Source organism: Rasamsonia emersonii (assembly GCF_000968595.1).
Source record: "Rasamsonia emersonii CBS 393.64 chromosome Unknown ctg1118621762150, whole genome shotgun sequence".
Taxonomy (NCBI): Eukaryota; Fungi; Ascomycota; class Eurotiomycetes; order Eurotiales; family Trichocomaceae; genus Rasamsonia; species Rasamsonia emersonii.
Genome location: NW_013562624.1, coordinates 1 through 23,097, shown reverse-complemented (window position 1 = coordinate 23,097; position 23,097 = coordinate 1). Strand labels below are relative to the sequence as shown.

Here is a 23,097-nt window from a genome sequence, read left to right as displayed (position 1 = left end):
CAGATGGATACGAAAACAAGAAAGAAACGTTTACAAGATGGGGGAAAAAAAGAAGATGGAAAAATGACAACATTCAATGACATTCGATCGAGCGAGCAAGTGCGTATGGATATCCCTCCCTCCCTTTCTCTCTCTCTTCCAGTTTCTTTCCAGAAAGGAGAGAGAGGTAGAGGCAGAGGGTTCGCTCGCTCGCTTGCTGTGCTGGGACTGACTCGAGCAAGGATTTCTTTCTCATCTCAATCAATCAATCAATCATGCTCAAGGTCCGTAAACGCGGGTATCTTCTAACTAAGTAAGAAAAAAAAAGGTCTATCTAGTAAGAATAGAAGAACAAAGTTAATAAGAAGACGAAGAGGGTAAAAGAAAAAAAAGTGGTAAAAAAAAGTGGTGAAGCGTCAAACATGAAAAACCCGCGAAAGAAGAAAAAAAAGAATTAAAAATAAATAAAAAGGCAACCCTCTTCCGCAAGCAAGCAAAGAGAAATAGAATGAAAGGAAACGAAAGAAAGGGACATAAAAATGATCGGTATTAAGTAAAAAAAAAAGAATCGCCAAGGCTCCTAAAACCCCAAGAGCCGAAACGAAAAAACAAAACCAGGCCGACAGTGACACGCTTGACCTTGGAACTTTTGCAACGCCAGTACACAAAGCAATCAACCACGAAATCGCATCAAGACGAAAACCCTAACCCAACGTGATCCAGCACAATGCAATCAAGTCCACCGGGCCTATCCCACGCCCTGTCACTGTAGAGAAAACATGGAAGAAATGAAAGGAGAAAAAAAAGAGTGAATATAAGAACGTTACTCCGAAGCCATCCCTGCTCCAGCCAACCGTCAACCCAAATTCAAAAAATTCAGTCGTAATGATGAAAAGAGTGCCGGAGATGATAGATGATCACCCCTCCCCGTCTGCGTCTAGAGAACGACTCCTCGATATCCTTCTGGATCCCTTCTGGCCTAACACCGGAGTGGACGGAACTCTTCTAGCAATCCTTGGTGGCTTGCTGGGAGTCGGTTCGGGCTTCTTCTCATTCTCCTTGCCGCTGCTATCGTTTTCCGTGTCCGCATTCGCTTGATGCCTCTTTGCCCGTTCACCCAAAGCGTGGATTGTGAGATCAAGCTCGCGCTGCAACTCCTTTGCACAACGTGGATACTCGGTAGACCCGTTGAGTTTCTTCCGGTACGCCCGCAACGTGCGGCAAACCTGCTCGGTTGACATGTTCAAGCTTCCGAACTCGCTTGTATTCTTCGTTCGTGACCGGAAGTCCAATGACGGGCGATGCAGATTACTGATGCTCGAAGTCCTGCTGAGGCCGTTCACTTTAGCCTTTGGGCTCGGAGGCGAAGGAGACCTTCCTCTGCCGTCTGAGATGACCGATGCTGGAGAGCGCCGGCTAGCAGGCAAAGGGCTTGGTGTATCCCCCCCTGTCGTGTTTCCATTCTTGTTCGTCGGCGGAGCCAGCGAGAACCGAGATCCCTTCCTTCGTATTCGGGGCGGCGACTGATCACGCACCGGTGTCGGTGTAGCTGCCGGGTTGTCCTGCCGCTGGAATCCCGCGAGCTCGGACCTTGAGAGAATGCGGCGAAGCGGAGGCTTTGCTGCCGTCAACTCCTTCGCAGGTGTCTCATCCTCCTCGCGGATATTCGCCTGAGAAAGCTCCTGGACCTGCTGCTGCTGGACGGACAGATCCCAAATCATCACAACACCATCCAGACCGGTGCTGATCAAAGTCCGCTTGGTGCCCGCCGCGGAATCAGATGGTCTGCTTTCCAACAGCATCACATCGCTGACGCCTTCTGAATGTCCAAATTCCCGGGTGAGGAGCGTGTCTCTATCAAAGTCATAGACCCGGATCGACTTATCGGTGGTTGAGACTCCAACAAGCAGTCGCGGGCTGTGTCCCGGAATTTCACTGCTTACAATCAACGAGCTCATCACCACCGCATCGTTTGTCTCTGGGTCGGATGCTCTGAATGAGTGGATATGTCGTCCCGAAGACACATCAAATCGCTGTATTTGCCGATCGATCGTGGAGACAATCAGGGTGTCGGGGTCATCACGAGCCAATGTCATCGAAACCGGCGACACTTTCAAGGTTATGACCTTCGACAGTATGAAGGCGGTAATGATCGATCCATCCGCCTCTCGCGTCGCCCTGTCCCGTATGATCACTGTCCGATCAGCGGAACAGGACAGTAATCGCTCCCCATCATTCATGAAGAGCACACGCCCCACGGCGCCGACGTGATCATCCATCGTCTGAATCAACTCGAACGCCTCCTCTGTTTTCTTGAAAAGTTGGACCATCCGGTCCCGACCGCAACTCACAACCAAACAATGACCGGGGCACGACAGGACGGCAATATCAGTCACCTCACCGCCATGAGCTCGCACCTCGTTGACGCATTTCCACGGGTTCGCGGATAGCACCTTCAGGACACCGTATCGATCACCAGATACGAACGAGTCCATCTCCTCAATAGCGCGCAAGACTTTAAGCTCATTAGAAACCTCATCATCGCTGGTCCCTAGCTGCTCGAGCTCAATTTTTCTCGTCGCCTGGCACTTGCCCTGCAGATTCCAAAAGTTGACAGTTCCCTCACAAGACCAGGTGAAAAAGTCCGCATCGTGGGCGTTCGGCATTTTAAGCGGTCCGACCCCTAGAACAGGGTCCCGGTGGGCGGGCATCAATGCCTCCATGAAACTTTGGTCGTCGTCGCTGCCTAAGGCATCGATAGGGGAGACATGGATCGCTCGTGTCGAGTCCACCGTCACCATATGCGTTGAGAGAAATCCCATAGATATGATGGCCGGTAATCTCCCCTTAGGACTTCCTGTATCATTCGAGCCATTCAGAGATGGCGATACAGACGTCAACATTGCCCGTAGCTCTTCAATTTGGAGTTTCAATGTTTTCCTGCCCCGACCGCCTAGCCATACCGTGCCCGTCTCAGAGTCTACAGCTATGGAGTAGACGCCGAACTCGAGACGCTTCACGCAAGTCAACTTCTGGGCGCCCTCAGTGTCGTCTAGGAAGCAGACTGCACCGCTCTCAGAGCAGATGATAGCTTCATAGTCCGAGATGCTGGAGACGCAGGTGAAAGTATGGTCGCCAAGAGGGCCTAATAGACAATTTCTCCCGGAAAGTGCCTTGGGAGCTGCGCCTGGGGAGTTCAAGAAGGCATCACCATTGGGACGCGGTTTCGTGGGAGACCCTGATGCTGCATCGGCGAGTCTCCAGACTTTGACATGTCGTATTCCGACCCTACCAGTCAATCAGTATTTAGATTCGAAAAAAGGCACGGGACGAGCGATGTCGTACGTGATCAGAGTCTGGCCCATCCAGCACATATCGCGGACAAAAGACGTGCACTTATTCGTGGAGTGGAGCTTAGCAGCTCCGGTTCGGAGGTTGATGGCCCAGACGAAGAGGAAGGCATCATTAATGTCGCCCAGCGTGGCCAGATATTGCGAATTGGAGCTGAACGCCAGACCGCGGACACCAAACGAATGCTCAGTTAGAATGGTCAGCGGAACATCACGTGGGGCATCTTTCGCCGTGGAGAAGATCAGGACACGGGGGTTATATCCTGTCTGTGTGAGGTCAGTCCAGTGCAATTCTTCGTGTATATAAATTATTTCCAAATTCTCACCTCTCCCACAGCTAGGAATCGCCCATTCGGACTGATTGCAACGCTCGTCACTGCCTTTATTCTCTCTCTGGACGTCCATGTCCTGGAACCAGTCGAATCGGCCCAGTCGCCTGACGGAGAGCTTCCATAGCAACTCGCACTGGCACCCAGCCTGCCAGGAGTAGATCTATTGCGGTTATCCGGGGTCGTCGGAGCCGGCTGCTGGTTGTAGAACGAAGTCACCGGATTGACCGGCGTCGCCGTCGGACGGGCCCGGAAGAAACGCTGACTGACGGTGCTGTCGGCATCGATCTCGGCCAGGATGGCAGCGGAGCCGACACAAAGGGCAAACGATCGGGTTGGTTCATGAGAAGAGAAGCCATTGGGCGTCGCCGTCGTCGTGCCGATCACCGTCTGAAGGGAGAGGGTTGCTTGATGGGGGGACGTCCTGGGGGATCGCGTGCCCGGTCTCAGTACGGGGGAGTTTGACGGCGTGATCTTGAGCGATGCTCCCGGCCCTGCTGCCAATTTGGTTTTCGCGCTCCACGAGTTATTTGCCATCACATCCAAGTACATGAGCCGGTCATTTCAGGAGACTGCATCGGTCGAGAGCGATTTCCACCTGGGACTATGCTTCGACCGTAGGATCAGCAGGGAGGCAAGGGCACGAATGTCTGCATGTGGAGATGGTCGCAGCAGTCGCTCGAGAAGGAGGAAGGGAGAATCGGAGGGCTGAAAAGGGCGGGGAGAGATGGTGGACGCGGTAAACAAAGGGCGGTAGAGACAGCGATAGGCGGTCGGGACAAAGAGCGAGAGGGTCGTCAGCGGCGAGTCGTCAGCGGAGAAGCCAGGATGAACCAGGTAAGGAGTGACGAAAGTGAGACTGGGCAAGAAGAAGACAAGGGATATGATTAAATCGGCGGCGTGGAGCGAGCAGAGCAGTAAACACGGAGCTGTGCAGCTGTGGAGGAGCGACTGGATCTGTGGTCGGCTTGGTGCATTCCCCAATCTGAGTGCCGGCCAACCAGATGCGGCCTAGGGCTGGCTCCTAGCTCCCGGCCCTGCGGCTGTTGGGCCATGATCGGAGAAAAGGGGTGCTCTTGCGTCAACGCTGGTGACCTGTCAATCTCTCGTCGAGACGCTGCGATGTGTCTCTGCGATCAATTGATCTCGAAGACGCGACGTTGAGCAGGAGGTCTCATCTTGTGCCCTTGGATGACATCGAGCAGACGATCACCCGTCGAGTGGCCTGTGCAAGTCCCCAGTGGGGCCGACCCAACAGCAGGGAACGCATGGAGCAGAGTCGATAGGAGGCATCGTAAGGAGATTATCAGGAGATTAATATTATCTTCAGGGCATTGGAGGTATCACGTGTGAGTCCGTTTCTCCTTTATTTAACCCGTACCTCGCTACCACAAGTTCTTTTGTTTTTCTGGCGGTTATCTGCCAGGATTACCCTTTTCGGACAGCATAACCAGATCGTAGATCTTCAAACAACAGGGGTGTTGGCCCCAACAACGAACAAGGGAGGAACAGAGGAAGGAGAGAGAGGAGGAAAAAGAGCATGACGAAAGGGACAACAAGGGCAGCATCAAGGAAGACCCAGGCCAATATGTATTCCTCCTCCCTACGATCTTACTTCCTAGAACGATCTGCAAGGACAGATATTTCCTCACGCGTGTGATGATGATGATGATGATGATGATGATGGTAATAATAATAATAATAGTAGTAGTAGTAGTAGGGCAACAATTTTCATCCAGGCTGAAACACGTGGGATCTGCCTGCTATTGCTGATTGAAACCTGGCAGATTCCTCAGGGTAGCATTCCAGTCACGTCTCCACCCACTTAATAAATCGGGATGCCGACCAACACCAAAAAATGTGGGGGAATAATAAACCGACATGACATGACATCTACGGAGTACAGTACTGAGTATAAAGACAAGGACTGTCACACAATCTTAGCTTTTTCTTCGTTATCAGAGGGTTACATTTTACTTCTTTGCGTGTGACTTGGCGGAACACCGACGGCGAGGAAACGGTGGCACCGGCATTAAACCGTCACTTTGGCAATCACCGCAGGTGCGCATCCTTATTGGTCTTATGACTCGGCTGTTATGCGGTGATCAACCTTGGAAAACCTGGGGAAGCCCATGCTGCACCCATGGGTCGTGATGGACGGAGTGGCCTTCGTACCGTCCATGATTTCCCAGCTTGGCATCCTGATTGGTTCACTCGCCTGAACCTGGTACAATGATAATACTGGAGTGATTATGGTCCGCGTGATTTTCGGCGGTTTCTGGGTCAATAAGCATCTGCCTGAGCCGTAGAACTATCCTCAGAGCCACCACGCGATCGCTACAGAACTCATTTGCGATTGGCTTCCTCGTGACACGATGTGTGACCCTGCTCAGTCGACATGGCGCGCAGGGATTCGATTCGCTGCTGTTGGATCTTGAAATAAGCAAGCGTAGATCACCAACTGCCGTTCATCTCGCTACTCTCTCACTTCGCCCGATATTATACCGATATGGGTTGCATTTTGAAAGGAGTGGAGACAATAACATTAAGGCCGTATGACGAACTGCCTCGATCTGGCGTTGTTGGTTCATTTCAGCTCCCATAGGATTAAACTTCATGGACCGAACCAACATGAGTCCCAAACCACCCGTGGATCATCTCCTCCCTGTCATATTCCTCAACCAGTCAACAAGCGTTAATGATCGACGTTAGTCAGAATGCCAGACATCGTAGCGTGGGAATGTTCGGGGAGGAAAAAAATTGGGGCTACCAGGTGAACGTGTTGGAGGGATGGTTATAAGGGATAATATCTCCCTGGCGGCGATATGGAGCCCTCTTCAACCGACTGTCTCACTGTTTTTTGCTTGCTTGTAGCCCTCGTCAGACGTGAACAACTACTGTCACTCCTTACACTTGGCTGGAAAGAATAGTCATTTCTTGTTTCGTTGTTTCGCCTTTCCTTTAGTTTCCTTCTTTGGAAACATGCGCCTACCACGCTCCTTGATTCTGTCTCTCCCTGTGTGTAGCTCATATGCGGCAGCCAAGGCCGTCTTCGCCCACTATATGGTATGTCGGAGGTTGACTTGGATATAGTTGGTGCGTATCGTTAATACGACATCACCCCAGGTGGGCACCATGACAGCCACCGAAGCCGTGACGGACGTCAAAGACGCAATCAACGCCGGCTTCGATGCTTTCGCGCTGAATGTCCCCAGCATGGACGACTGGGCGACGTCGGCCATCTCGTACCTGTTCAGCGCCGCCAACAACGCCGGCAGCAACTTCAAGCTGTTCTTCTCCTTCGACATGACGCAGTTCAATCATCCGTCGCAGCTCCTGCCGCTAATCGAGCAGTACGCCGCGAACGAGTCGTATCTCCAGCAGGACGGGCGGCCGTTCGTGAGCACCTTCTCCGGAGGGACCATCAGCAACGACGACTGGAATTCCAAGTTCCGGCAGCCCCTGCAGGCGAAGGGGATCAATCCGTTCTTCGTCCCGAACTTTGACAACTGGAGTGGTTATCCCAACGGCTTCTTCAACACTTTCACTGTCGCGGACGGCGTGTTTGGTTGGGAGTCTGCCTGGCCAGAGGTGAGCGCGGGCAAGGTCAATGTCAGCGACTCGGTAGACCAGGCTGCTCTCCAGGAGGCTCGCGCAGCAAATAAAGTGTACATGATGCGTAAGTTAAACATCGATATTCTAGTCCTGTCTTTAGACGTGTGAATAACCCTAATGTATATGAACAGCCCTCTCCACATTCCAGTTCAAACACATGAGCGGAGATGGTCAAAACTGGTACCGCATCGGCGAACTGAACTATTTCGACCGCATGGAGCAGGTGCTTTCCCTGCAGCCTGACTTTGTGGAATTGATCACCTGGAACGACGCGGGCGAGAGCCACTACGTCGGCAACTTCTGGCCGGAGCAGATCGCCGGCACTGACATTGGCAATTACGCGAACGGTTTCGACCACACGGGATGGCAGCAGGTCCTGCCGTCATTCATCAACGCGTACAAATCGAACGTCACCGACATCTCTAAGATCACGCCGGCAGGAGGCAAGGCTGTTGGGGTGATGTGGTACCGCTCCCTCCTGACGACGGCGAACTGCTCGCCCGACCCCATGGGGAAACCGTCGGGCTGGCAGAACGCGCAGGACGCGATCAACTTCGCCGTCATCCTTCCGGAGGGCGCATCAGGTTACACGATCAACGTGTATAGCAACAATAAGCAGATTGGGTCGTTCCCGGCCAATGCGGGCCTAAACGGGCAGTCGGTGCCCGGATTGCAGGCGGGAGGTGGACAGCGCGTCGAAGTGGTGGACAGCTCCAACAAGACGATCATCTCGGCCACTGGGACAAAAGATGTGCAGGCCCAGACGACGGGACTATGCAACTATAACTATGTGGTGGCTGCTCTCTCCTAAGTGAGTTTCTGGAGGGGTCCAGCGCCATAACTGAACATACAGACATACATACATGTACAGTACAGCACACGAGTCTGCAGTTGTTGGCCTCATATGTATATGGACGAGGAGAGAGCAACTCAGAAACAGTATATAACAAGTATATAGTGAAACGAGAAAGATCTGTTGGCTAGTTGAATGCCATGGAGTTGCGTTAAAGATGAAACGATGAAGTTGCTAAGCGGGGCACAATCCCCACAGCCAGGGCCATCCTTGTCCCTTCACGTGATCACATAATGTATGTACATTCCAGGGCTTACATTGATCAAGAAAGAGCGATGTGAAAGAATCAAACATGCTTATTTGTTCAGCTCTAGGTCGACAGTATGGCATTATTGTAGACAGAAATGTTGGCATAGACAAATCATTCTCATGGATCAGTAGTAGCATCCACAGAGTCTTGATAGCGATTGAACTGCGCCAAACAATACGGAGTACATCACAGGATTGCTAAACCTGATAAGGGAAGTCCAGTTTATGGACAAAATATTCCGTACGGAGTAATCATAACAGAAGTGTGAAAAATGACAAAAAAAAAGAATCAAGAAGAAACAGAATCTATTATTGTCTAGTGCGATGCCTTAGATGAAACGATGAAATTGAATTGCTATGCGGGGTGTAAACAATCCCCGCACATTCTAACTAGAGTCACACTAATGGATACTAGTAGACTTTCTTTCCCCAACCTTCCACCATTCAGGCTTCAAATTCCACTGTCAACTTGACAGTCTCAAACTTTGGGTTGCTTGCTAGTCAAAAGCAAAGCGAGATTTAATTCCGTAAAAAGTTATAGTGTATCTGTCCATTGGGCATCACTACTCTGTACAGTACCTACAGTACGGAGTACCTGACCAATTAGGAAACTGATCCTAAGGCTAATTCCATGCAGTAAGAAAATAATAATAATGACGGACTTTCCCTCCATATCCCCCGGCTAATTACCTAGCTCTCTCTGTCCCTGAACTGCCGATCATCCACTCGTAGGGGGCAACACCCACGTTGTCAGCGACTGCTGATACAACGGTCCGCTCCACGTTTCCCCACTGTTGAATGTGACCGTCACATAGACCTCATTGCCGAATGTGTTCTCGATCACCACCGTCCGCGAGCTGTCCGGGTTCAAGAACGCGATCGCCTCGAGTTTCTGGTCGTTCCCGTAGTCCCAGCTGCCCGTCGTGTTAAGCGCAATGGCGCCCCGCGGCACGAACCGCGAAAACTGCCCCATGAGGTAGTAGTCGAGCGTCTTGGAATAGGTCCCCGCGCTGGTGTCGATTTCCACCAGTCCCCGGCAGGTCGTGCACCCTCCGGGGAGATGAGGGCCGTAGTTGAAGTCGGTTGCGAGAGTCCAGGCCATGGATCCAGAGGCCCAGTTCTGCATTGGTCTGCACAAGGGTTAGATCGCAAGAAAATAAAGAAAGTTCAAATTCCAACACATCACTCACCCCATAACAAAGTCGATCGTGCTATCCCACGAATTCGTTGGCGAAGTCCAGCATTCAGTCATGTACTGGGTCACGTCAGGATTGGACTGGTGGAACTGCGTCAGAACATCCCAGTTGTTGTTTGTCGCATAGCAATGCCAGGCGACTGTGTTGACGTAGTCACCAGCACCATCGAGAACCGTCTGAGGGAACGACGGCACATCTGTCACCCGTTAGGTCTGTCCCCATAAGACTGAGATGATTCCCCACTCACCTGTGTTATGGTCATATGCCCAAATCTCCGTCGCGAGATTGGCGTTCTTCAAGGCTGGTCCCACGTAGTCCTGAATGAGCTGCGTCTCCTGGTCCGCTGAGACGTACATGGTAGGATACCCAGCTTGGCTGTTGAGTGGCTCGTTCTGGATTGTGATCGCATCGACGGTGACGCCTCCGGCGGCGAAGGCTTGGATGTACTTGACAAAGTAATTTGCGTACGAGGATGCGTAGTCCATGTTGAGATTGTTGTTATCCGTCGTGCCGTACATCACCCCGTTCAGTTTCATCCACCCAGGCGGGCTCCAGACCGAACCGAGAAGCTTGAGGGCCGAGTTTGCGGACGCGAAGTCGGCTATCAGACTCACCATGTCCTGGCCAGGGCTGTACAGACTGAAATCTGCCAGAGAAGGATCGGGACTGGAGCCGTTGTCATAGGAGTAGGCGTATGCAGACAGGTCCGAGGCGCCGATGGTGTGGCGCATCAAGCTGAAACCGACCCCATCGTCAGGAGTGGTGGTGAACAGTTCAGCGATGAGGGCCGATTTCTGACCGGACGACAGGGACGAGAACACCGATACAGTGGCATCGGTGACGGCCGCTATTTGCATTTAGTGATATGTCCACGACAAGGATCGGTGAAGACCATACCGCCAAAACCGGTAATTTGTTGCTTGTGCCCGCTGTCGGTGTCGTCGACAGCGAGCTTCCATGTCGACGCACCGTTCGGATTCCCTGGACCCTGAACGGGGGCCGTATAAGAGCTCAGGTTGTAGACGCCATCGGAGGAGGTGACATAAGACTGCGGGCTTGTGACAGCTCTCGCACGGGGACGAGCCCACACAGGGGATCCAAAGGCCAGCAGGCCAGCGAGTTGCAGCGCGAGCAACATTTTGCTATTTGCTACGCCTTCCTTGAAGGAAGGAGAGCAGAACGATGGATCGGCGCCATCTTATATGCCGTACAGCCAGGCCAGGTAAGGCCCCCAGCTGGGCATCCCGTGCCCCTGTCCAGTGTCAGCTTACTCAGATCCATTTCCCACGGGCAATACAATGGCAATGGCATGGCAACCCCAGTTGTGGAGCCTTCATCAATGCTAAAATGCTTTTAAGTTGCCAGCAAAGTTAGATCTCTAAATAAGCTCATTGAAAAGGGCACTAATCAATGCACCCTGACAAGCGATACAACCTTGCTGGGTGGTTAAGGTGTAACTAACCCCGCACATCTGCAGCCTCTGCTAAATACCGAATGCCGTGATGCAACTTGTCATGGGGCCGGATGTGTACTGTAGTGCAGACGTAGATTGGGCACATGTCAATGGTGCAGCGTGCCAAGGACAGGAAGTTGGAATAGCGCCGTTTCGGACATATTGCGGAAGAGGCTCTTAAATCTTACGGTCCTGACTCCTGTGGCTTTTTTAGTATTGTCTCATCTTTTAGGAAGTCTGGGTCTGAGTAAGCCTCCAAGGCTAGAAGAATCAAGATTCTGTGTACAGTACACATAATAGCAAGGAGAGTACAGAGTGCAAAGTTAGCAATATGCCAGAGCTAGGCACAGCTGCATTTTAACGACTATTCATGTGTACACAGACTTAAATAAGAATAAAAAGCTGCAACTTGCATTAGTGCTTATTTATTGTACTGCCCAGTTAGCCATCCTGTGAACCTTAGAATATTCTTAAGTTTCAAGTTTCAACACCATTTTCCATTTTTGACAACTTCCTGAAGCCACTGTAGTTGTGCAAGGACTGCAGTCACCATTAAACATTGTCAGATGCACCATGCCTGTAATTTAGGCATCACATTCCTCATTTGGTGGGTTGGTTTCGTTGGCTTGGGCCTCTGACGCGTCATGAGGTGACATCGGGGGTCGAGTGGGCCTGGGTAATTATATGCAGGGACTACAAGGGACTAAACTTACCACCTTCCTTTCATAAACTTGAGGAACAAAACAAAACGAAACAAAAATCTACCTACGGAGTACTTCGTAGATTATTATTTATTATTCTTAATTGTACGTAATAATAAATAATAGTAGTCACCACGTGCAGTTTACAGAGTAGATATTACGGGACGGGACGGATCGAGACAGCCTACTCCAGAGTATGGGGTTTGGTGAGAAGTGACTCTGACATCCGTTCCTGCTTGTTTTGGGATTGTTATGGACAGTAGTCAGCAGCTGCCTGCAACTCGTCAATGGCCTAGGGCTTAGGGTCAGCCTCGCCAGTGACTCACCCACAAAAAGAATTCGAGTTCTTCCATCGATCTCACTCCAACTTTCAGATCTTTCAACTCTCATCAAACCTTCATTCTCTACCAACAACGCATGCTTGTCTCTAGGCTCGTCTACTGACATCACTATCAGGCTGCCTTCTACCAAACCTTAACATGGCTTCTCTCAGTACTAGTCCTCCTCACTTTTCACTGCAGCTAAGAAAACTACGGCCAGTTCTGTTGATCAGTCCTCATCCGCCATGATGCTACCAGTCCCGCCATCCTCTGAGCTGGCGCTTACAGAGAAATACCCTCCAGTCAAGTTCTCGACCTTTAAGGATCTGAGGAAGATCGTTGCATCTCAGTACAAGAAACTGAGCGATGGAGACGAAAACCAGCATCTCTCTTTCAGCCACGTCACTCCGAAGCAATTCGAGACAATCGAAGAGCATAGGGTGGATCTTGGGCGCGGTGTTAGCTTCACCTACTTTGGTGACATAGAGACCTTGATCATTAAGCTCCCCTCTCAAGTTCACGAGAGAGCTCACTGCATGTTTGGAGAGCGTATGGTGCGTGCTGTCACAGCAATGCAGCTTGGTCCCGAAGAATTCGCAGGATATGGCGCTACGAAGTATGTTGGTGAGAATGCTTCTTCAAAGGAAGGAGATTCTTCCTGGAAGAACCTGCGTGTCAGGTCGAATAAGGGAGATTGGCCAACCCTTGTTATAGAGGCAGGAATGTCTGAGTCAATGCCACGCCTACATACTGATGCCAGGTGGTGGATCGAACACTCGGCCGGAAAAGTCAACATCGTTCTGCTGATTTGGATCCGGCCCTCTATCAAAGCAATTAAGATCGAGAAATGGGTCCCAGGAGCAGCGCCTGTTACGAAAACTAGCTCCTGCCTTCGATCGAATGCGTTCCCAACTCTGACTGAAGAAATCACAATCGATCAGTCCAACACACCCTCCGTTATCAAGGGGACTCCTCTGCGTCTCGAATTTGACAAAATCTTCGACCGCCCTGCCAACCCACCAGTTGAGCAGGATGTTGTGTTCAGTAGCCAGGATCTTGATGATTGGACTCGTTGGTTGTGGGTCGGCCTGTAGGCAACTGGTTACACATATTTCCTCTCTTCTGCGAGTGACCCGTCCTTATAGTTGCTGTAATAGAATGCGACAGGTTTCTTAAGGAGAAATTTCTTAATATTTCGGTGGCTAGATTAAGTGAACATACTGCATATTAGCAGAATATATAAGTAGGAAGTCCGCCTGAAGAGCAGATAATAGACTACATGGGAGAAAATCCTTGGCATAGACCAGGTAAATATTTTCTCTTCAACCGGTCGAGCCAAGCGAGACCTGTAAGGCTTGTAAGTACAGTAAGAATAACCATACTAAGTATAGAGTCTTATCAGGAAAGCACAAACAATATTATTGTAGGATTCAACCTGGTTTTCTGCAAAATTCTGTAGAATTCATATACCTCATGAAATGCGCACGAGAAAAGGACTAATACAATGCAAGATGCATTCATGATAGTTACTGTTAACTAGTTAACTAACTAGTTAACTTAGTTATCGGTTATCTCATTAGATAAGCTCCTTGAGTTAACTTAGCGGCGCCAAGCTTTTTTGATAGCTTCAGGCTCTGTCCGAAGCCCGCCGGGGATCTACAGAACCAAAACTCGCCATTCCTCATCCATCATCAATATTGAACATCTTCGGCGCGATTCTTCCAGCCTGCAGGGCTTGATTGTCTAACCCAATATCTTTCCTTTGGAGGACATCTCCACCATGTCATCGACCTGCGTCGTGTCCAAAGGATTCACACTGTCCAACGTACTGCAGAGTATTCTACGTGCTGAAATCGCCCCCTACTTGCAAGTCCGACCGAGGTCTCTTGCTACACAGAGCAGCCGCTTCCCTTCCTACACGCGATGTTCCCAGATTAAAAGTCCCTACCATAGAAGATTTTTCTCCTCCCCTGCGTCCTACGACTCGTCGATCCAGCCATCCGTCTCCGAGGCCTCTCGCAATACCGAGCCTGAGAAGCCGAGGGACACCTCTACAGATGCGGCACAGGATAATGTGGTAGAAGGGGCTAAGTCTGGTATCGAGGAATCAAAATCGACACCTACAAAAGCGGCCTCCAAGTCGGAGAAAAAGGCAACGCGCGAGAAAGGGAAGTCTCAGAAGGCAGAAAATGCAAATGAAGACTCCGCGGCGAAACGTACGCAACAAGAAACGAAGAAGAAAAAGAAGGAGCCATGGCAGCTCCATAAAGAGGCCATGAAGAGGAAGTTCCCAGAAGGCTGGAATCCACCCAAGAAGCTGTCCCCCGACGCTATCGATGGGATCCGTCAGCTACACGCCAGCGCTCCTGATAAGTTTACCACACCTGTCCTCGCGGAAGAGTTCAAGGTATCGCCAGAAGCCATCCGACGGATCTTGAAGAGCAAGTGGCGGCCGTCAGAAGAGGAGATGGAGGACCGCCGCAGGCGATGGCGCAGGCGACACGAGAGGATTTGGAGTCAGATGGTCGAGCTCGGCCTCAGGCCGAGGCGGAAGAGCGCTGAGCCATTCTCGGATGCTCGCATTTTGGACGAAGATTAGTAACTATCTCGGACATGGCGCACGAGTTTTGGTCTGTAATAATTTTGTTTATACCCCTGTACAGTACTCTCGCGGTTAATTTCAAAAGGTTGTTCATATAATTGGAATCTCTTTGTCTCAGCCTGGCCGTAGTTTCTTCCCGTGGACTTTGAATAATACGATTTTCGTGGACATCTGAATAAATTTTCCAACACAATCAAAAAAAAAATCGCAACAGATCATGTTGAAATTGTTACGCAAAAAAAATCAACAGTGGTCGAGACCGGAGCGCTCTGCCTGAGGCGCCGAACTCCAGCCACACTTTTCCCCTTTGCGCCACCGTCCGTCCCCCATGAACGATCGCGTCTGCGGAGTCCAACAGGAACAAACGCCTGAGATGAGCTCCACCCTTGACGTGCTGTCCCCCGAACGGCATTCAGTCGGCCTTGATCCTTGAGCTCTTTCATCGTCGTCCGTTGTTTTGGGAATGATTCGCCCCCTTTAACAGCATGCCCAGGGCCAGCTTTGGTCCCTATCCGACTGTCTAGTTGCGTCGCTACCGCTACCTATCTGCAGACTGCCGAATTGAGGTCGTCTTTCGTCACCCGCAAATGCGGTGAACCACATTGCTACGGTAGCCATGCCCTCGGACATACAGGTCTCTGTGAAATGGAAAGAGCAGACGATCTTCGCAGGAGAAGACGTTGAGTGCATCATCACATTCAAGAACGTGGCAGAGAATGGAACCCCCGACGTCAGCAGCGGACCTCAACAACCTCCTCATCAACGGAAGGCCTCACGGTCCCTGAACGGCAGCTCCAACAGCGACGGCTACTTCGCGCTCAAGTCTCCGCAGGCCCTGTTCGCCAATGGCAACAGGCGCTCGCTTCCCCAAACTCCTCGCCAGAAGACGTTCGATCGTTCTCACCGCGCGTCGGCGTCATTGAGCTCGCCGTTAGGCGTCGCTCATAGCTTTCCGCCCTCATCGGGCCACAAGCACAAGCGATCCGTGTCGATTCTGTCCATAGAGAGTGATGGAGGGAATGAGAAGACGCCGGTGCCGTCTCAGCTCAGTCGTTCTCGGCCAGCCTGGGGACATGGCCGGTCCGCGAGCCTTCAGTTCCTTCCGAGGAGGTCTACAGGTCCCGAGGAGATCTTTTCACCAGGTATTTCTAAATATCAATCCATTGAGGATCTGTTTCTGTTTTGGCTGACAATACGTGAAGCTGGCAGGACCCCGACACGTGGGCTGCACTCAGCCGAGTCTGCTTTGAGTCCTTCGATTGCGAATCTGAGAATTGATGGAGATCGATCCCTCAGACCCAGTCGTCCGGGTTCTGGCGCAGCCAGTCCTGTAGCGCCACCCGATTCCTTACGAAGTCCCCGAGGAAGAGCGATGCCTTTCCCCACGGACTTCAAGTTCCCGCCAGCTCCGCCGACTCCGAATGAGCCTACTAGCAACCACTCTACTACAGCGACGAATGATGAAAGTTCTGCAACTGCAACGCGTCCGCCTTCCGGACCTTCCGCAAGAGATACACCGCCATCTCTAACCCAACAGGCTCATTTGGCTCCGGTTACCAAGATCATTTCGAATTCCAGCGTCAATGGAAGCAGCAGAAGTAGCGGGGAATTCTACTCTTTGAGCAATAACTCGACGGAGACACTTGAATCAGAATACACGAACTATGGCCCGAACCGTTTGCGATCCAATCTTTCGCGACACAGGCGGCATTATTCCAGCGTCGAACCGACTGGCAAGTCTTCTGATTCCCTGACCCTCCTTATGGGATATGCTCAGATCAGTGCATCTTTCACTGTCGATGGGTCATTGATCAACCAGGCCGTGTTTGAAGAAGTCAAGCGGAAAGGAGTCGTGGGTAGTCAGGGGAGCAGTGCCGGTGGTCCCGCTGCGGCAGAGAAAACTCGCCGCAATGGTGGTCTCTTGAGCGCCTTGGGCTGGAATGCGATTGAGGAATCCATCAGTGGTCTCCTTTCCAGCGGCGACCTCAATGGTCTCCGGGACATGCGCGGTGTAACCTCTTCCAAATCCATTCCTTTACTCTCTACACCGCAGTCGCTTTTGTTTGTCGATCTCCGTCTCGCTCCGGGGGAGGAGAAATCGTTCTCATTTTCCTTCACGCTTCCCAGAGGGCTGCCTGCCAGCCACAAAGGGAAAGCGATCAAGTTTTCCTATAATTTGGTAATTGGTACCCAGCGACCTAGCGGCCCCAAGGAAGTGCAGCAAGTCAACCGCATCAACGTTCCCTTCCGAGTTTTCAGTGGCGTTAACGGTATGTACTCCATCCTGGCGATACCGAAATCGAGCTGACAGTTCCAAGCCCGAGGAGATGTTCTTGGCCATGATCTCATGATGCCGTACGTACTTCTCCGTGACGAAGCACGTGTACGAAAAGTCAGCAGCAGCGACGAAGCACGTCCGCTGCAGAAAGACAAGAGCATCAGCGGACCAATATGGACCACAGCCCCTGAATTCTTGTCATATGTTGATGAGATCTTGGAGCAACATGCTCCCGGGAGTTCGCTACCTCCTCCTACCACACCCTTGGAGAAAACGCCGAGCCAAGAGCGAGCCAGGCAGTCCCCCTCTTGCAAGGATGCCATCGATTTGGCTATCCTTCGCAGTAATCAGATTACCAGTTCCAACCGCAGTGCGAATCGGTTCGAAATTGCACGGAACGGTCGTCGGATTGCTGTTGTGGTCCTCAATCGTCCTTCCCACCGCCTTGGAGAGACGATCTTTGCGACCGTGGACTTCTCGGATGCCGCGCTCCCTTGCTATTCGTTGAGAGCAACTCTGGAGACGTCAGAAAAGGTTGACCCTTCGCTCGCGATGCGATCGAGCGCCAGCATCTATCGAGCTACGCGCCGCGTCTACGCGTCCTACTTTGAGAATACCTTGTTCTCCACTCGAGTCGTATTCACCCCCGCCATTCCGATCTCCGCTACGCCGACGTTACTGACGAGCGGGGTCAATCTCGAGTGGGAATTGCGATTCGAATTTGTGACGACGCATTCCTACAGTGATGACGAAGCAGGTCTGTCGGGGGCCAGGTTGTTGGAGTCCATTGGCGAGGACGATAGGGGCTCCGTCTTTTCATCAGTGGAGACTCTACCGTGTGAGTCTTTTGAAATTTCGATCCCCCTGACTGTCTATGGGGAGACAGTCCGAGAGCCGTTAGCCGAAGAGAATCAGGTATACTATATATGAGGAACGAACGGATTTGTCTGGCTATTGTTGCTTGTTGTATTGAAGGCGCCTCCAGGATGAGGCAATCTGGGTTTGTTTCAATGGACAAATTGCCCTATGGGAGCTTTGTACATTATATATCCTTGGTCAAGGTGTGAAGTGATGGAGATCACCTCATAAAACATAAACCATCTTTTCGCTTTCGATGAGATTTCACATACGTCCGTATCAGTGAGTAGACACGACTAGCCGTAGCACTGGGATGATGTACTTTACGACAATTTTGAGACAACGCTCAACTATTAGATATGTATCACTAGTTTCATCCATTGCAGTCACATCTTCAGCGACGTCGATAAGAAGAGTAAGGAGTACGTAGAGCCATCGTAGATGGAGGAGTAGTTCTATGCGCCACGTGATGTTGTCATCACCGGGGCAACAGGGCGGTCAGCGCTGGAGCGGAGAGGTCTACGCATCGGATGGCATCTGACTGCCGCAAGGGTAATGTTCCAGAGATGATCTACCATCTGAACCTCAGACATTTGCTTTAATTTTCGACTCGAGGGTTGGTCGTTAAACTACGAGGTATGACTCAGAATCTTGCACGCCATGCGCCTGCTTCAGTATGATCTGAGCGACTGACTGACTGACTGGAATGTTGCAGCCGCGATCCACATCACCGCGACCGAAACACAGAGGGACTGACGGCATTGTCGAGGTTGTTTAAAAACGAAAGGAGATCTTGATTCTTGCGGTGGAGTGCCTGGGTGGTTATTATTATGGCTTCATTCATCACCACAATGTCTGTATCCAACCCCAACGTCGCCATGTCATCTGACAGCCTGCTGCCCCCACCATCATCCTCGTCGTCGCTCAGCGACTCCCCCTCCTGCCAGACCATCCATACCCAACGTCATCACCGTTTCTCCCTTCTTGATCCTCCGTCCTATCTCTCTCCCGCTGTGCAAGCTCTCAAGGGGACGCTGCATGTGCTGACACCGCCCAGAAATGCGCGAACGAAGGGCCCCTTCAAACCCCGCTCTGCAACCAAGGGGACGAGCAGCTACCAGCTGAGACAGTTTGCAGAGGCCACTCTGGGGAGTGGGAGTCTGCGGAAGGCCGTCAAGCTGCCCGAAGGAGAAGATCTCAATGAATGGTTGGCAGTGAACGGTATGCATCGACTCGCGACACATCGAAGGCGCCTACTGATCGTATACCTGTAGTGGTCGACTTCTACAATCAAATCAACCTTCTGTACGGGTCGATTACGGAGTTTTGTTCCCCGCAAACGTGCCCGGAGATGAAAGCCACAGATGAGTGAGTCGCGTCAGAAGACTTCATGGAAGGATGGATGGGAATGCTGAGCAGAGCAGGTTCGAGTATCTGTGGCAGGACTCGGAGAATTATAAGCGGCCGACGAAGATGTCCGCACCGGAGTATATCGAGCACCTGATGAGTTGGGTTCAGGGCAACATTGACAACGAGCAGATGTTCCCCAGCAGAATGGGTATGCATCCTATGCGCTGCGTATGCAGTTTATATACCGTGAGCTAATTCTGGTTCTAGGTGTACCATTCCCAAAGACCTTCCCAAGCCTCCTGCGGCAGATCTTCAAACGGCTGTATCGGGTGTACGCCCATATCTACTGCCACCATTACCCGGTAGTCGTGCACCTAGGATTGGAGCCTCATCTCAACACCAGTTTCAAACACTACGTCCTGTTCATCAATGAGCACAACCTGGCCAGCGGGAAGGATTTCTGGGGCCCGCTGGGAGATTTGGTCGACAGTATGCTGCGCAGCGATTGACCAATACATTTCTCTCTTTTTTTTTCCCTCATGCATACACGCATATTTACATGCATTTGGTCCTGGAGTTTGGGAACGGATGACGGATGGATGGGCGATTCACTGTTATGCTCCTTTTTTTTTGTCTGTTTCAGTTAACTCTTTCTGCGGGATTGCAGGCAATACACTGGCGTTCTGTGCTGTGCAGGGCAATCGATCGATGAATCGGATTGTATGATACATTTTATCCAAGAAACGAGCACGTCGGAATCTATAACATATACACACGTATGATTTTCTGATTTCGTTTACACCAGTAGAAAGTGAAGTGGATGGACAGGCACATACCTACAAGGGCGCTGCCATGAGTAATAATTCCTGATGCTATTGCTGCTCGTTTCAACTGAGGAAGAGTTAATTAAGCGGCTATTAATTATTGGGCAAGGATTGTCGTGTCGTGTCGTAGTGCGGCTGAGACGAGACGAGGCTGACGAACCATGTGTGCGACATTGGTATGGTTCGACGGCTTAGTAACTAACAGCCAACTGCTCACTGGACAGCTTTGGGTAAACTGTTGGTTGGACCCGGGCTGCAGGAAGTTATTAGTTGCTTTTCTTGTTATCTGACGCAGGCCACGCACCCAGTCAGCTGTTCAATGAATGTCGAGGTCGTGACTCGTCATGGATGCTGTTGACGTTAACGTTAAGCATTCTTTTAAAAATACGATACCCCTTTGTCAGGAGAATCTATATAGAAACATAATCTTATTCTCTGACTGAGGTGCTGGCAACACAAACATGACCACCAAACCGTCAGCAGCCCCATGGGCAGATGAGCCCTTCAAGCTCATTCCTACGCCTTCCAAGACGTTGGATATTGTATGTCAATAATAATCCCTTTAAAGTTCTCCAATCCTTCCTACATACTGTCCGAACCTGCCTGTGTGTATACTAACATGCGTTAATAGAACTCCCATTCCTACATCTACCTAGCCTCCGAAATGGCCTACTCACACAACTGTCTCCTCCGGGGCCTCAACTCCATCATCCTTCAAGCGCCGCACATCTCGCCAGCGGGATCCCTGGGGTACTCGGAGCAGGACGTGCGCGACCTGCTGTTCTACGTCGCGGCGTGGGTCAAGACGGTGGAACACCACCACCACACGGAAGAGACGTGCATGTTCCCTGAGATCGAGGCCTTTACGGGGCGGCCGGGGCTGCTGGATGGGCCGAAGGGCCAGCATGAGGAGTTCAAGTCGGGCTTGGAGCGGCTGCTGCGGTATGCGCAGGAGACTAAGCCTGAAGAGTACCGGTGGGAAGAAGAAGACGGCAAGGGAGGAGGAATGAAGAGCATCATCGATGCATTCGCGCCTAGCCTGACGAGACATCTGTACGAGGAGATTGATGTGTTTCTGTCTCTAGGCGAGTTCGACAGCGACGGGCTGCGGGCCTGCTGTGATAAGGCCGAGCAGGTGGCCAAGGCGACGGGGAACATCAGTTTGCTGGTATCGTACCTTGCCAAAAAAAAAGACCATTCGAAGTGATACTGATTTATTATAGTACGACGTCTTCCCCTGCGTGCTAGGAACATGCGACAAGACCTACGAAGGAGGCAACAACTTCCCACCTTTGCCGGGGGTTCTGCCGTACGTGATCAAGTACTGGTTCGGGGCTTATAACAAGGGCGCCTGGCGGTTCAATCCGTGCGATTTCTGGGGGAAGCCTGTGCCGCTGCATTTTCTGCCGGAAAATAATAAGGCGAGTCAGTAAGAATGCACGTATGTATAACGCATGTACTCCGTAGGGCTTACGATTAACACATTGTTGGAACCGATTCTCATTTGATTCATATTTAGCTGGTATCTAGTCAGTAATGTTAGTAAAGTATAAGCAAAGGACAGGAGACCCTTCCGTTTTTTTTTAATTATGAACGATATGCAGTCAGTCCCAATTCCCCTGCCGGAGCAAACCAATCGGCGGAACAATAGTCAATTGTCTACACTGGACATAATATAATAATAATAATAATAAAATGATTTATATTCGAAGAAATGATGATGATCATTGCTGCCAAGTGGGTAAGTATGTGCAGTATTAATCCTATATATTAGAAATGTTAGTGATACATCAGTTCGGAATATTCTAGACCAGATTAATTAATAAATAAATATGTAGAATAGATTATAGAGTAGAGCCATAGCCGTAAAGCCATAGATATCTTTTTTTTTCAATGAATATTTAATTCAATTTACTTGCCCCTTTCTTCAAATGTTGAATGAGAACAGAAGCAAGAAAAGAGAGTGAGAGGGAGAAAAGCCCCGAAATTACCTACCTACCTACCTACCTAGGTAAGTAATATACCTTATCAATGAACTAGTGAACTAACTAGTTTTCATGACGTATGTACAACATACATACATGTACAGCACGTACATACATACATACATACAGTCCATATGTCTGCATATAGCTGACTATCTATCTACAATTCTCTCCCCTCCTTGTCTGTCCGTTAGTCATTAATGACTAGGGCGCAGGCGCAGGTTACAAAACTGGCAATTACTGGCTGCAACCTGCAGCTGCAGCTGATGTCGACGAGAACAATGGCTGGCTGGCTGTAAATCTAGTTTCCGATTTTCCTTTTCTGGGGGTTCTCAAGACTATGCTATGACAAAGGAAATTGGAACTGTATAGAGAAAGAAAAATCTAGAAACCTAGTACACAATTGGATACATCATGCGGATGACAAGGAAAGGGTTTGTAGGGCAACTTAATTTTTACAGAGCGTCAGTCAGAGCCTTGTTGAGTCGGCTGATCTTGGACGAAACGCTGAGGTCGATGGTGCGGTCGCCAATCTCGACAATGAGGCCTCCAATGATGTCGGGGTTAACCTGGGAAGGTTAGCAGAGTTTATACCACTCTGTATAACAGTAGCAGGGGATGGAATAACCCACCTTGGTCACCACCTTGAGCTTCTTGCCCTGGCTGTACTCAGACTTGGCCACAGCCTTCTCAATGCGCTGGATGGTCTTGTTGTCGAGTTCCTGCAATTCCACACTCATTAGCCGGAAATCCAAGTTGCTCTCCCCAGAGTGATTGACGTGATTCACCCACCTGAGCGCTGGTAATGCTGAGCTCGATCTCACCACGGTGCGCGCTCATCAGAGTCGCAAACTTCTCGACAACGCCCTCCAACAGGCCCAGACGGTTGTTCTCAGCCAGGGTGTTGAGGAAGTTCTTCACAATGTCGCCCTTGTCGGCGCCGGCAATCTTGTGGAGCTCCTGCACGATCTGCTGCTTGTCGCTGGCGGAGAGGGTCGGGGCGTTGAGGATGGAGGTCAGCTTGGCGTCCTTCTTGAAGACCTCACCCAGCTGGGCGAGAGCCTTGGAGACCTGCTCCAGAGACGAAGTCTTGGCGGAAGCAGTGTACTAAACGTGCGAAAGAACCGACTGTTAGCCGGATCGTGCTTGATTGAG

The 23,097-nt window shown here is 50.9% G+C and overlaps 9 protein-coding genes across 9 annotated transcripts; 6 read left to right on the top strand and 3 right to left on the bottom strand.

Annotated features, from left to right (window-relative positions):
* Positions 1–896: 896 nt before the first annotated feature.
* On the bottom strand, positions 897–4,195 carry T310_9536 (WD repeat protein; the record flags this gene model as incomplete). The annotated part of the gene is made up of 3 exons (XM_013467977.1): positions 897–3,267; positions 3,325–3,596; positions 3,656–4,195. 3 exons carry the CDS (start codon positions 4,193–4,195, stop codon positions 897–899), a joined length of 3,183 nt encoding a protein of 1,060 aa, XP_013323431.1.
* A 2,445-nt stretch (positions 4,196–6,640) lies between these two features.
* On the top strand, positions 6,641–8,084 carry T310_9534 (Glucan endo-1,3-alpha-glucosidase agn1; the record flags this gene model as incomplete). The annotated part of the gene is made up of 3 exons (XM_013467976.1): positions 6,641–6,724; positions 6,785–7,337; positions 7,405–8,084. 3 exons carry the CDS (start codon positions 6,641–6,643, stop codon positions 8,082–8,084), a joined length of 1,317 nt encoding a protein of 438 aa, XP_013323430.1.
* A 1,009-nt stretch (positions 8,085–9,093) lies between these two features.
* On the bottom strand, positions 9,094–10,709 carry T310_9533 (beta-1,6-glucanase; the record flags this gene model as incomplete). The annotated part of the gene is made up of 4 exons (XM_013467975.1): positions 9,094–9,505; positions 9,566–9,767; positions 9,819–10,418; positions 10,469–10,709. 4 exons carry the CDS (start codon positions 10,707–10,709, stop codon positions 9,094–9,096), a joined length of 1,455 nt encoding a protein of 484 aa, XP_013323429.1.
* Positions 10,710–11,597: 888 nt separating this feature from the next.
* T310_9532 (uncharacterized protein) lies at positions 11,598–13,139 on the top strand (the record flags this gene model as incomplete). Its single annotated transcript, XM_013467974.1, has 3 exons — positions 11,598–11,603; positions 11,855–11,931; positions 12,266–13,139. 3 exons carry the CDS (start codon positions 11,598–11,600, stop codon positions 13,137–13,139), a joined length of 957 nt encoding a protein of 318 aa, XP_013323428.1.
* Positions 13,140–13,825: 686 nt separating this feature from the next.
* Positions 13,826–14,644, top strand: T310_9531 (Required for respiratory growth protein 9, mitochondrial Precursor; the record flags this gene model as incomplete). Its single annotated transcript, XM_013467973.1, has 1 exon — positions 13,826–14,644. One exon carries the CDS (start codon positions 13,826–13,828, stop codon positions 14,642–14,644), a length of 819 nt encoding a protein of 272 aa, XP_013323427.1.
* Positions 14,645–15,263: 619 nt separating this feature from the next.
* Positions 15,264–17,855, top strand: T310_9530 (Intracellular protein transport protein (Sat1); the record flags this gene model as incomplete). The annotated part of the gene is made up of 2 exons (XM_013467972.1): positions 15,264–16,917; positions 16,966–17,855. 2 exons carry the CDS (start codon positions 15,264–15,266, stop codon positions 17,853–17,855), a joined length of 2,544 nt encoding a protein of 847 aa, XP_013323426.1.
* A 779-nt stretch (positions 17,856–18,634) lies between these two features.
* Positions 18,635–19,642, top strand: T310_9529 (Protein kinase regulator (Mob1); the record flags this gene model as incomplete). The annotated part of the gene is made up of 4 exons (XM_013467971.1): positions 18,635–19,004; positions 19,058–19,151; positions 19,208–19,341; positions 19,401–19,642. 4 exons carry the CDS (start codon positions 18,635–18,637, stop codon positions 19,640–19,642), a joined length of 840 nt encoding a protein of 279 aa, XP_013323425.1.
* A 776-nt stretch (positions 19,643–20,418) lies between these two features.
* T310_9528 (uncharacterized protein) lies at positions 20,419–21,766 on the top strand (the record flags this gene model as incomplete). Its single annotated transcript, XM_013467970.1, has 5 exons — positions 20,419–20,499; positions 20,589–21,125; positions 21,181–21,386; positions 21,670–21,698; positions 21,741–21,766. 5 exons carry the CDS (start codon positions 20,419–20,421, stop codon positions 21,764–21,766), a joined length of 879 nt encoding a protein of 292 aa, XP_013323424.1.
* Positions 21,767–22,397: 631 nt separating this feature from the next.
* Positions 22,398–23,049, bottom strand: T310_9527 (H(+)-transporting two-sector ATPase; the record flags this gene model as incomplete). Its single annotated transcript, XM_013467969.1, has 3 exons — positions 22,398–22,511; positions 22,575–22,664; positions 22,735–23,049. Coding segments are annotated over 3 exons (519 nt in total), but the record flags the coding sequence as incomplete, so codon positions are not given.
* Positions 23,050–23,097: the final 48 nt, after the last annotated feature.